The following is a 14,442-nucleotide window of genomic DNA, read 5'->3' as shown; positions in this document are numbered from 1 at the left end:
TACAGTACTGAAAGCTGATTGAAATTTTATAGGGATTTGCTCCCTAGTAAAACTGATATTTGTGGGTAATATTCTATAGCACTTATAGCAATAGCACTTAGACCTATATACCACACCATAGTGCTTTGCAGCACTCTCTGAGCAGTTTATAATGTTAGCATATTAGCCCCAACAATCTGGGTCCTCATTTTCTGACTTGGAAGTCAGATGTAAGGCTGAGTTAACCTTGACTGAGTCATCAGGATCGAGCTCTAGGCTGTGTGCAGAGTTTGCTTGCAATACTGATATTTTAATTACTGCACCACCAAGACTGCTGTACTAATTTCTTGGCCAACAAAAGTTTTGCAATTTTACATTTATTGAGCAAACTGTATGTAACTATATTCCTATTACTTTCATCTACTTGCATTTGTAGACACACACATACACACACAAACCATATTTTTCGGAGTATAAGAAGCACCAAGGTTTTGAAGAGACAATTTTTTTAAAAAAAATTTGCACTCTGCAGACCTCCCAAAAAATGACCCATTTTTCGTGAAAACGGGCCCATTTTTTTTTTCAAAAAAGGGCATGAATAGCCTTTAGGAGGCTTGTAGATTGCTCCTGGGGAATGCCCCCCCCCAACAAGCAAAAAATGTCCCATTTTTTGTCAACAAAAGGGCATGCATAGCTGTTAGGAGCCTTGCAGAGTGCTCCCGGGAGCTGGTGGGGCAAAATTGAACAAAAAGCAGCCCATTTTTCGCTCATTTCTGCCCTCCCCAGCCCCCAGGAGCACTATGAAAGCTTCTTAAAGGCTATGCACGGCCATTTTGGTGAAGAGGGCAGGGTTTCGGGAGGCAAACAATGCTGTATTCAGTGTATAAGACTGCACCCAGATTTTCAGCCCCTTTTTTGAGGGAAAAAGGTGTGTCTTATACTCCGAAAAATACGGTACACACACTATTAGTATAGGACGGTAATAAAAGAAAAGATGATTCTACACCTGTATCTACTGCAACTATTGCCTATTGTCAATAAAATGTTCATCCTTTATTCAAAATAATGAGCTGCTATGGTCCTATATCAATGCACGTGGACATGAAAGATAAGTCTAATCAATTAATTATCTAATGTAGTAGAAATGTAATTAATGAAGGACACCAATATTATTCTTAGTAAAACCTGTATTTGCAAAAAGCAAGGCATTCCCATTACTATATTCCCATTATACTATATTCCCATTACTATATCCGAGCAATTTTGGTAAAATGTTAGTTTCAATTGCCCTGAAGATCTCCCCTTCAGAACTGGTCCTGTCATATGGCAGGATAAAGCTCTGAGGTTATACGAGTGGATTTTTATTTTTATTTTACAGGGGCAACTTTAGGTTGGTGTAGAAGAGAGATGCCATTTGAGCTCCAGTTCAGATAAGCAATATGTTTGAGATCAGCACTTGCCTCCCTCGGTTGATGGATACCAATCTCTTAGTGATTATGCTTAGACTTGCACTAAAAAAATAGACAGGTTGAAGCAATCAGATAGTTTAAAAAAACTAGTCAGGACATTATTATTAATTAGGCTAGGGCTGTAATTGGAACCTATTCTAGATACTCAAGATCCAAGTAAGTCACCCTTGTAACTAGTTTCTAACAAAAGCAGAACACACTTTGAAATTCTTCAGTTTATATTTAAGAAAGATGATCTTGTTTAATAGCTTTAAGGAAAGCAGCACATTCATGCAAAACCAATGAAGCTATTCTCTCACTTCATTGTCACTGTGGTGACAGTAAAGATTCTGCAACACACTATTAAATAACACTATAAATGTTTTATTTCTGTATCTTTCATACAGTTTTATGCACCTGGAAAGCTACTTGAATTATGTATAGTTCAGTTTAGAAAGGGTGGGTGGGGGAAGGTGAACCATAACATAGTGCTGCCTAAACCACTTGTATGGATGGTTAGGGAAAAGTTAGCAATGTGTAAATAGAACTAGCAGGCTGGGGGACCTGCTTGGATTTAATGAATTCGTTTTAAAGATTCTTAAATCTGTTCTCATAGAAAACAGCCAAATCACTCTTAAAACCCAGTATATAGTTGGCATGATTCAACACAATTTGTACATACCTTGCTGTCTACTTTTAAGGGAATAATTAGTCCCTTTGTAGTAAGTTTTATTTAAATTAATTGGAACATCTGTTCTTAAGAATGATGCTAAAAAAATTAAACACAATAGTGTCCTTGCTATTTTAATCTAGGGATAAATTAACTTTCAATATGTGCACACCATAAGGATTTTCTTCATGGATGCATTTTCAAAAAATAAAAATCCTACCTTGATTTTGGATTTATAGATTGAACATTTTAGAAGTCTTTGTTCAGAGATAAAATTGTGTCATATTTCTAAAAAGCTGTTTATTCACATCCTGCCATTTCTAGTTAAGAAGATTTCAAAGAAAAAGGGTCCACTCGCATGCCAGTGTCAACAGGGTTTCATAAATTATTTGGTTAAAGAAAAGCACTAAGGTTCCCCTTTACATTTTCTCTCAGTGACATATATTATATATTTATAATCCAAATACTCTCTCATGGGGATTACAAAATAAGACAGAAGCAGTACTAGTAGCTTTTTGTCAACATGCCCAGTTATTTGAATCGAAAGCTTTGTCTTTTTAAAGACACTTGATCTCCTTTTTCTCAGCACATATGTTACAGTAGTCATTTCTTTAAATCTGTGTGTGGCAATTAGATATGGTCACTACAGTAAAGCGCTACAGTCATCTGACAATACATCTATAAAAGGAACATTCTGTTGACATCTGCCAGCTTGTTGCCATGTGCATTATGCTGCAGTAGCTTTTATACCTCTTTTACTCACAGTAAAATGAAGAGCAGTGTGATAGTGCTGGAAAGGGTATTTGCAGTTCTGCATTATAATCAATGTGAGTTTAATTTGCAACAAATGAATGGAAGGGGTAAGCAGAATAGAAGTCAATTCATCAAAGGTCAGCAAAACAACAAGCAGGTGAAATGGACGAGCAGCTATTTAATTTGTTTGTGTTTGTTTAATGCAAATTGACTTTCCTCCTGAAAAGAGTAAATAGCATAAATCCAAGAGGGATTAAGTAGTGAAGAAAGTTAAAAAGGAATTATTTGCTGCATTCAAGTTGGTTTTTTTTTTTTTGGAGTGATGCTGTTAAGTGCCGGTCACTTTATTAATTTATGGCAGCCTTGAGACTGGCACCAAACTATGAAGGGCGGGGGGAGCTCATTCTTCAGCTCCTTGAAATGTCATTTATGCTTCCTTTCTTATTGTTGCTCTGATAGAGCTAAGCATTTTGCCAACAGCCTCATAGAACGGGTCACAGAAGGTATGGATAAAGATAGAATAAACTCGGCCAATGCACTGGATCTCAATTAGGTAGCTTCTGATACAAGGCACCACCGCCCAGACGTGGAGGAAGGACAAAATGGCAAAATAAATGCCCCAGATAAGAGCCAGGGGAATGCCAAAGATTGCAGACAATAAGCGATAAAACCAGTATTTTGTCACAGTGAAGGTGGTGAAACTGGCCTTCCAGATCCCATCGAAACTGTGGGTTCCTGCAGGTTCGGCAATCACATCTTCAAAGTCAATCTATACACAAAAAATGACATAAGTTAGAATGAAACTCATAACAGTTGCTCCAACACATGAACTTTAAGTCACAATCAGAGGTATCCACAAGTGGAGGCCAAAAGCGTCAAGGTGGCAGTTCCCAGCATGAGGTTGAAGTCCCATTCCTTTTTTATGAATATTGCATAACAGGGACATTTTTCAGCTCTGCTGAAGTTGCCCCTGGCCACAAGCTAAATAAATGGACAAACATTTCAATGATACATATGAAAAAGAAAGCCACATTCCATATTCCCTTTCAAATCTTCTGTCTTCCACATCAAAAATTTTACCTACCTCCTAAAAGCTAATTACATTTACATCTTCTGCAGCATGCAGAGCAAAATAGCAATCATGAGTTATTCACATTTTTTACACTTGAAATGCTAAAGGGATGGAACTATAGTAGAAAGATCAAACCAGTAAGTTCAATCATGCTTTTCAGCAAAATTTCTATGCACTACGAGGATGAATAGAGTGCCACACAGCTTAGATTTCTGCATTGACAACTCTAGAGAGGAAAAACAGATCCTCCACTAACACCTTAACAAGATCAAGTGAGCATGTGCATTCTGTGCATTTTGGAGCTTCTAAAATGGTTCTGAAGAGGAAGACTTGCCAGATTTATAAAGGGATCTTGAATCTCAATATCACAGGAGCCAAAGTAATTGCATAGAGTACAATTCTGTGAGCTCAGCAGGCCAACCCCAAAAATATAGGTAGTCCTCAACTTACAACAGTAACAAAGCTGTCCAATTACACACATAGGTCATGACAGCCATAAAATTAGCCATCACATAACTGACCCAATTTTACAATTTTTTTTCCAGCAGGTGTAAAGCAAATACAGGCAATCCTTGACTTAAACAGTTCATTTAGTGACTGTTCAAAGTTACAACAGCACTGAAAAAAGTGACTTACTACTGCTTTTCATGATCAAAATTCAGATGCTTTGCAACTGCTTCATATTTATGACAGTTGCAGTGTCCTGGGATCATGTGGTCAGCTTTTGAAACCTTCTGACAAGCCAAATCAATGGGGATGACAGATTCACTAAACAACTGTATTACTAACTTACCAAATTCAATGATTCACTTAACAAATGTGGCAAGAAAAGGTCATAAAATGGGGCAAATTCACTTAACAAATGTTTCACTTAGCAATATAAATGTTGGGCTTAATTGTGCTCATAACTCGAGGGCTACCTGTACTTAATTATTAAGTGAATTGTTTGCTATGGGGCATTTTTGCTGAAAACTGGAAGTAAAATGCTGACAAAAACATTGCAAACTGTGGTCATGTGACTGCGGAATACTGCAAAACACTGTAAAAGCAGGCTGAATGTTGAGTCCCCAAAATGTGGTCAACAGACCATGGTGGGGTAGTGATGGCCGTCCAACCTTCTGCCAAGCCAGTAAAGATGCCAGAAAAGGATTCTTCTAACAATTGTTAAAAGAGAATCTGGTTTAAGTACAAGGCATTCCCTAAGAATTCATTTAATGAATTCTCTTGGTATGAGAAACCATAAATGCCCTTCTGAATTCGGACAATTCTTTTCCTGAATCTGTATGGGTACTGTGAATATATAAGAAAAAGTAAGACTTCTTTATGGAGCTGCTGGCAGGTAAGAAAGTGTCCATCACAATTCTGCAGCACTTTACTACTTCAGTTCTGAAGACTGCACAACTTTGCTGAAGCAGCTCAAGACTTCCCTTGCCACGGAGTACACCCATGCCTCTAATGATACATTGGGAACAGTAGTACCCTCACCTTACCCACTTGCTATACACACAGCCATACAGAGGCCGCCTTCTAATTTCTTAGGCAGAGAAGCCACCCATCTTACACCACTTCTTTCTTATCTGCATTCAGTTTTAATTTCTGAACTCTAATCAAGTCGATGCACCTGTCAAGAAGCTAAAGGGGGAAAGAAGAGACAGAAGAGCTAAGGTTCATCAGTGTGCTAATAACTTGGAATTCCACATTTCTAGATGACCCTTTTAGAAACTCTGTTACTATTTTAGTATTATCTGTGGAAGTCATGTCTTGCATAAAAATAATCTAAATAACTTGTGTGATTCATGATTTTATTATAGAAGTATTAATGCATTTTTAAATGCAATGCTGGATCTTGATTTGAAAGGCTAACATGTAATTTGACTATTAAGAAGAAATATCTGGTTTTTTTTTTAATTTTGGGAGTTTGAATGTTGGTATCTCATGAAAGAGAAAAATGTTATCCAAGGAAGTACATATTTATTCAAATAAAATGCCAAAATATCCCAGGAGGTTTGTCATAACATTTCAAAGTAGAAAATTAACAGAAACAACTTGAGACAAAAGAGCTCCTCTATGTATCACATGATCACATCTTTGATATAATCCACAGCACAGGATATTTATTGCAGCTAAAATAACCAAATAATAGAGGTATGTCAAGTCCACAGGAAAAACGTAACACAGCATCTTGAATTTAATGAGCTATACACTAATCGTGCACAATAGTCCTTCTGAGAAACTCTTCAATCAAAGTTTCTCAGATTCCTGAGAAGGAGCTATGGATCGCTAGGGAACCTACTGCAATTAAATAAGACAATAGAGTAGTAGCTGTTTGAGTACATGACAATTTTCATAAACTTTTATTCCTGATTAAGCATCTAGAATTCACCAGATTGTTTTATTGTTCTTTACAAGCAGTATAATACGTTACATTTGTCTGAAACATTCTACATCAGTGCCCCCCCCCCAACTTTCCAGTACAGAAACCGGTGGCAATGGTAGAGGAAGGGGATGGTTTCACACACACACACACACACACACACACACACACACACACACACACACACAGACACACAGACGTTGCTTGGGCTTCATGTTGTGCTCATCTGTCACTTGCATGGCCTGGTTCCCAATGGGCTGTGGACCAGCACAGGGCCATGGACTGGGGGTTGGGGTCCCCTTGTTCTATATTGCTTCATAGCAGATATTATCTTCCACATCCTCAAAAAGCATTTTAATATGTTCAACAGTAAAACTGACTCAGGGAAAGAGCAGATATCAGGTACACTGGCACTAGAATTATATGACATTTTCTCAAATCTAGTGTGTCCACCATATTTAAGTTCTCTTCAGGAAGATAGTGAGATTCAAGATGGTTCCTGACATGCATTATTACAGTATTGATAGTTCTTTTTTAATACTCAAATAAGCTTCGATTAAATCTGTCAATATATGAATGTGTGTTAAACTATGAGGTTAAGTTCTTCTCAGTAATTAGAAAGCAGAAGCAGAAGCTGACAACTGGCTACATATAAGGCTATTGTTCAGTTTTATACTAAATAATTTTTCCTATTAGGCCTAGAAGTATCATGTCACAAACAGAATGCCTTGTTTTGCACACCACATGGATCAGAGAATGTCTCTGCCTATAGATAATGCTTGTTAGGCTACCAACCTATAATTGTGACCGTTGAAGGTAGGATTTTCTCTAGCAAATGTTTTCAGGAAGCCTCTCTCTGGAATTATGAACTTCATAAAGAATTACCCTAAATGACCTGAAGAACTGGAAGGAAGCAATAATTCTGGATTTACTGCACCTGCTTTATCACTTTTCTTTAAACTAGAAATTCACATATTACTTGATATGTAGATGTTTCTATTATTATTTCATAATAATCTGCTGTTCTAGCATAATAGGAAGCATACTATTACAGTAGGCATTTTGTTTTGTACAAAAGGAAATATACTTTTGTAATATTTCCTATGTTGGGTGTTATGTTTCCACTGAATCAGTGAATCTGAGTAATGGCTGAGGAGACAAATACCATTTGGCATTTCATGAGACAAAAGTGAAGAACATCCCTACTGCTATAATAAAGTTTAGTTAACTGAAAAACACACTGTGCTACTGGTATAAATATATGGGCAGAGAAGACCTATTCAGATGCAGAGGTGCCAATGTCTTCTAGTTGAGGTTGCCCCATATTACCTCAGCATTGCCTCCATCAAGTCATAAATTAGTTTTTTGTGACATCTTGGTGATGCTTTTATAGTTTCTCTTTCTATATATACTATATTTGTTCACTGGAATGTTTGGAGTTCTTGTCACTTTTAGCTGGGGACTTGGGGATCACTGTATTTGCTTTGTATGCCAGTGGAAAAAATTTGCTCAAGATTTCCAACAAAATTACTTAAAGGTGGGCAATCTTACAACACTCTGGACATTTCTAAAAATTTGGAGCTTTTGGAAACATTTAAAAAAAAATGTAAAACTAATATAAGGGACAGATTACTCAGTTGGCAAGAGACTTATTCTTTTCTTATTCATTTTCAAATAAAAATGCACTTCAGCAAAGGATTTCCTCTGGCAATCTGCTAGTGATGAAAAGTTTATACTTTAAGATGAATCATAAATAAGAATGAATGCTTTGATGTAGTACACAACTTTAAAACATTTTGATTAATTTAAAAGATACATCCTGGATCACAATTTGTATAGATTATTTTTTCAGTATCTTTTCTTGATAAGTTTGACATTTCTTAGGCTCAAGTGCACTATCAAACTGCTGAATTTGGTCAAAAAGAATTTTTAGGCTTGCATTATGAAAAATTTATTATTTGTGTAGGGAAAATCAAGACTTCTTGGGTTAAAAAAAGGATGACTTCACAAAGAAATCTAAAATTTAAGTTTTTTAATGTAGTGATTACCTTGCTACATATTGCATGATATATATTGGCTATATATTTTTAAGATATTGTGTATGTATTTAATGGATAATATCTATGTGATTGCTAGGAGTCAACACCAACATGATGGCATAATCAATCAATGATTTATCATAATGTTGTGGTAGAGGGAGGTGGTCTTTCCTTTCTTCTAATAAAATTATTGCATTTCTTTTTGTATGTGTTTACTTTCCTTTTATGTTATATCTATGCTTATATGTATGTGTACATTGGGAAACATAAGACAGGCTACATATGTTCCACTTTGGGTCACAGAACCAGAAAGGAGGGAAATTCAGAATGAAACAGTCAATAATATTCTAAGCTGCTGCTTAATTGTTTTTATCATTAGGATATTTTCTGAATGACTTTTTTTCTGCAGACCTAGCCCCTTATATCCTATTTTTAGTTCTGTTGCTGGCTTTTCCCATCATATTATATAGCCCTAGCCTGTTTTATTTTCCTCCTACAATACGTATAGATTGGATGGATGGATGGATGGATGGATGGATGGATGGATGGATGGATGGATGGATAGATAGATAGATAGATAGATAGATAGTTCTGACCCTCTTTACATAGATTTCTCCCCCTAAAATGTTGTTGTGTTAGAAAGAATAAAAAGAATATGCAAAGGATAGGGGATGAATGAATGAATGAATGAATGAATGAATGAATGAATGAATACATGTAAGTCAGAATGTTGGATATGGGGTCAAGAAGTTTAAAGTTTCCATATTTAGGAAATGTGGAAAAAAGCAAATGAATTTACAGTGAATGCAAGGTTGAAGACTAAATTACTGGTAATATCCAAGTCTAATAAGCACAAAACATCAATGCTCTACTCAAGGCAGTATGTGTATAAGAGAGAAAATCTACTTTAGAAAATTTTATGTTAAACATTGCATCTGTTATATGTACTACAAATTTTGTACCAGTTACATATCCTTGGTCTTGAGAATCTACAAAAACCAATTATAGGCTAAGTACATTTTAGATTATAGCCTGACTTTAATAAATGTTGATCATTCTTGCTAATAGATAGAAGTCCTGCCAAATGCTTTGTCTAACATTGAGTAAGACCTATTTGTATTCCTAACCCCCCCCCCCCGGCGCAAATTACAATATCATTATAACATCATAATTCATTCTGAAGGCCAAGGCAAAGAATTCAAAAAGTTTCCATGTCACTGTCATTGTCTGTATCACACTATTAGATTGTACGTTCCTTTGCATTGATCCACAATGCATGTATGAGGATGACAAATTTTAATAAATGGGAGAACACTGTTGGCAGATACATTCTTTACTTCAATAGTATCCAAGTACTTAGCAGAATAAATCATTTCTGATCTAAACCGTTGGGTAAGACTTCCAAGATTTGAACAGCACATTTTGAATTGGAAATCTCATTTAACTTTAATTTATATCAAAATAGCATCAGGTTGGAGGGATGCGATCCCTGTGGTATTTTTATTAGAACTATTCTATAATTATATTCTTAATTTGGTTATTAGAGTTTTATAGACATACTTTTTTATACATTTATTTTTTTTTCCTTCTGAAAATTTCCACGTAGTCTATGTGGTTCTTTCCTACACTTTACTACTCCAACAATGCATTGAGGAGAAATAAGAGAAAGGCTTTGTTCACACATTATGCCAACACAATTTATTTTACCAGAGGAAATTAACAGGGCTATTAAACACACTAAGCAAAAATTGCATTGTATTTTAGTCTTAGGTTTAATCTCAATTCATAAATAGCCCAAGATTATACAGAAAGTCCTGCAGTTGGATAAGGATTTAAACCAACATCTCCCTAGGTTACACTGATAAACTCTTTAATTTGGAGTCTTTTAGTTTGGTCTAATGGTTAAGGTGCCAGATTAGAAGACCATAAATTCACTCTCGCAGCCTAACACCACCTCACAGGGGTTGTTGTGGGGAAAATAGGAGAGGAAGGGATGTTGGATATGTTGGCCGGCTTGAGTTATTTGTAAAAATAATAAAAGCAGGATACAAACAAACAAACAAACAAACAAATAAACAAACAAGATTAAAAATAAATTAGATGATCTATTCCACAGGCAGCTTGATGATGATGAAATTGGAGTGCAATAATCACTAGCAATTTTTCAGATTGAAGAGCCTGTTTTAGCATCACAGAAATGCAATATATTTTTTTCCTAGTAGTTTCAGCTTACCAGTTTACCAATTCATCTTACCAGATTTGCCAATATCAATTAATAATTTATTTATGATATACCCTGGTCAAACCCATAAATGAGCTGATTCCTATAATACATAAATTATATACAACCTGTATAAGTTACATAACTATATAAGTTATCAAGACATGTTGTGAAGTGACCCTGACATTTAAAACACTAGTGATACTATAGTAAATTATAGGAAGTAAAGAAAATGCATTTTGACTAGAGCCAATAAGCTTTGTAAAAACCATATGTTTGGGGCAAAAGGTTTAAACTGCAACAGCTTCCCTTTTTCATTTGCAACCCACATCCTGATTTCAGTGCTTCTTTGTTTCCTACTATTCAATTTGGGCATGTTGTTGTTACAATGTCTTTTGTTCATTTTTGCTATAAAAATACTAAAAGCTAGTGTTGCATTTTGGTCATGATTTTCCTTTTTAAAAAAATAGATGCAGTGAATTCTGGTATTTTAATGAGGGCAGTTTCAAGCATAAGCACTCTTGCGCGAAAATTGAAGTTTAGACTCTCAGCCAAGAACTGTGTGTAGAAAACAGGGATTTAATGTGAAAATATGTTTCTAGCTAGATACCATATTGGACGCAGTGCATCACCAAAGTAGACAGAAGAATATCTGTGGTTATGCACAATTTTGACACAAAGATCATCACCTCTCCTTGAAGAAAATCAATTAACAAGGCATTTTGATTGGCAGTATACAGTTTTAGCTATCACACTGCAGTGCACACTGTTAAATAAATGAGATTACTATCCCTCCTGTAATATCACATGATGGACAGTTTGAGCATGCAGCTTACGTATTTATCAGAAGCATTTGTAGACTATACATTGTGCAAAGGTTCCTGCATTCAAAAACTGACAGTTAAAGCCACAAAAAAATAAAACAATAAGTAATTTACAGCATATAGCATTCATTTTGGGGCCATTGCCTAGTTAAATTCAGCTAGACTGCAACTTATAGGCAATTGGAACTTGAATTTCTGTCACTAAGTGATGTGGTCATAAAGTGTAATTGCACTGGTGGCAATTCCTGTGGTCCCGGTTACCTTCATTCTTTAAATCCTATAGTTGTTAGGGTGGCAATTTCCTGCTGCCTTCCCACAACCCCAGGTTTTCAAGCAAGTACATGGCTGCTATGGATGGGAAACAGAGTCAGGGGATGGGTGCACAATGGAGGGTCAAGGAAGGTGTATTCCTCATTATCTGATCATTCCCAAAGCAGCATTTCTTTTCCATCTCCTGAGATTACCCACGCATACCATTATAACCAATAGGGAAGGTTCAAAATGGTAATCACATGACAATGAGGTGCTTGGCAGCTTGTAAGAACAAATAGGTTGCCAAGCACTCTGATCACAGTCATGTGATTGGGGGGGGGGCTACAGTGACTAAGACTCTGAGCACTAGTCCTAGCCACTATTCTTCCCTGTATGCAGTTGCAGAAAATTTCCAAACTACCAGAAGGTAATCTGCCCATGACAACACCTGATATTAAGGATAACATCACCCAACTTGTCATGCCCCCATCAGAGTCGGATCTGAGATGGAAGAGGAGCTGAAACAAGAGCCAACAGAGAGCGAAAAGACGGTTCCATTGGCCTTGAAGGAAACTGGGGAAGGGTAGAATCGGTCCAGGCAAGGCTTTCCAGGATTAGAAAGGCTTGCAGACAGGGAGGAGCATGAGAGGCAGAACTCAAGTGAAGAGCAAGGACCACTCCCTCCTGATCCTAGAGCATCCAGAGAAGAGAGAAGGCGAGAACAATGCAGACTAAGCCAGCTACAAGGAAGGAGAATGCCCTAGGAGGTGCTTGTGGGAGGGGCATTTGTTGGAAACAAGCATTGAATCTGTGGAGCCTTGTGTGAATTTGCTGACACCTGGAGATTACTGTTTGGTTAACGTGGCTTACTGGAGTGCTGGCTCTGGTTACTGTTTGGCTAACCTCGCTTACAGGACTACTTGCAGCCAGAGGCTGCTGAAGGCATGTGTACTAAAGATGGGGACATGGGGGGCAATGTTGGGGAGTTAATAAAGTCAATAAAGGGGAGTTAGACCTGTTCTCTGGCTGTGTTGCTTTTTGTGCTAGGCCCTGGATCATCACATAACTCTAGAACATCAGGTCCATGGTTGCCATGGTAGCCATGAATTCCTGAGCCACCACTGCCTCTAGAGAAAACAAATTGGAACTCCACTACCAAAAAGCCACAGCATCAAGCACTCCAAGAAGGGAAGATGCTTTGCAGCAGGAAAGCTGATACAATAGCTGCTAATCCATCTGATCTTATCCTTGACCTAACTTCACAGAATCTCACATCTAGTTCTTTGAAGAGCAATGCCTTTGAAAACCACTCTCATAAGAATATAGCCAACACCCCACCCTTCCTGGGAATGCTTGGTGCCACCTACAAAACAAAGATGGCTCATTTCCAAAAGTGAAATCCTCCTTGTGTTCAACTATGTCTTGACTATGTGCATCAAGTCAGCCCAATTATCCATTGTTAAGGGCTGGATGAAGGGGCATTTATAATAGGCTATATTGGCATTCAGTAGTAGCAGCCAAAATATCCAATGACTGGGTAATGGGGAAGACTCCAAAGGCTGGAATGTGGAATCCATACCTATTAGTACAGAGAGACACAAAATCTTCCCTTACCTCCAGGTGTCTCTCTCTTAATAAAGTAGATATTAAAACACATTTTGTTGTCATTTTCTGATACAACCAATAAATTGACTGAAATAAATCTGCTTTATTTTGCCTGAGGTAAGTGTGCCAGAAGAAAATTGGTATGCTATAGGTACTTCCAAACATTTATTTAATGACTGTTGAAGTTATAATGGTGCTAAAAAGTCCAGTCCTTGCATTTATAGAATAGAATAGAATTTTATTATTTGTATGCTGCCCTTCTCTGGGAGGACTCAGGGCGGTGAACAATTCAAGGGGGAAAAATGGGAACATAAAAAACAAAATACAAATAATAAAATTAAACAACAGTCGCACAACCATACATGTCGAGAGGGGAGGGAACTCATCACCCCAGGCCTGCCGGCAAAGCCAGGTTTTGACGGCTTTTTGGAAGGCCTGGAGAGAGGTGAGGGTCCGAATCCCTGTGGGGAGTTCATTCCAGAGGGCCGGAGCTGCCACAGAGAAGGCCCTCCCCCGGGTATTAGCCAAGTGGCATTGGCTGGTAGATGGCACCTGGAGGAGGCCAACCCTGTGAGATCTAATGGGTCTGTGGGAGGTAATTGGCAGCAGGTGGTCTCTCAAGTACCCAGATCCAATACCATGAAGGGCTTTATAAGTTACGACTAGCACCTTAAAGCGTATCCGGAGACTGATCGGTAACCAGTGCAGCTTGCGGAGGATATGTGTAACGTGGGTGTACCGAGGTGCACCCACAATCGCTCGCATGGCTGCTGGACGAGTTGAAGTCTCCAAATACTCTTCAAGGGCTGCCCCATGTAGAGCGCATTGCAGTAGTCCAGTCTTGAGGTCACGAGGGTGTGAGTGACTGTTGCGAGCGCCTCCCGCTCCAGGTAGGGACACAACTGGTGCACCAGGCGAACCTGGGCAAATGCCCCCCTGGTCACAGCCGACAAATGGTGTTCTAAAGTCAGCTGTGGATCCAGGAGGACCCCCAAGTTGCGAGCCCTGTCTGAGGGGCGTAGATTTTCACCCCCCAGCCTGAGTGATGGAATATTGACCATGTTTTTGGGAGGGAAACACAACAGCCACTCGGTCTTGTCTGGATTGAGTACAAGCTTGTTAACCCCCATCCAGACCTTAACAGCCTCCAGGCACTGGCACATCATGTCAACCGTTTCACTGAGTTGGCACAGGGCGGACAGATA

General features: G+C 38.0%; 1 protein-coding gene across 4 annotated transcripts in view; it reads right to left on the bottom strand.

Annotated features, from left to right (window-relative positions):
- Positions 1–1,262: 1,262 nt before the first annotated feature.
- CAV1 (caveolin 1) overlaps positions 1,263–14,442 on the bottom strand; it is a 42,429-nt gene continuing 29,249 nt past the window's right edge. For all 4 annotated transcript variants that reach the window (XM_032221491.1, XM_032221494.1, XM_032221495.1 and 1 more), the window contains exon 3: positions 1,263–3,619. In XM_032221491.1, the coding sequence (XP_032077382.1) occupies positions 3,278–3,619 (342 nt within the window). In that variant the 3' untranslated portion in view covers positions 1,263–3,277. The remainder of the gene's footprint in view (positions 3,620–14,442) is intronic.

Source organism: Thamnophis elegans, chromosome 7 (genome assembly GCF_009769535.1).
Source record: "Thamnophis elegans isolate rThaEle1 chromosome 7, rThaEle1.pri, whole genome shotgun sequence".
NCBI lineage: Eukaryota > Metazoa > Chordata > Lepidosauria > Squamata > Colubridae > Thamnophis > Thamnophis elegans.
Note: the sequence above shows the minus strand (reverse complement) of the source record. Positions and strands in the feature narration are given on the sequence as shown.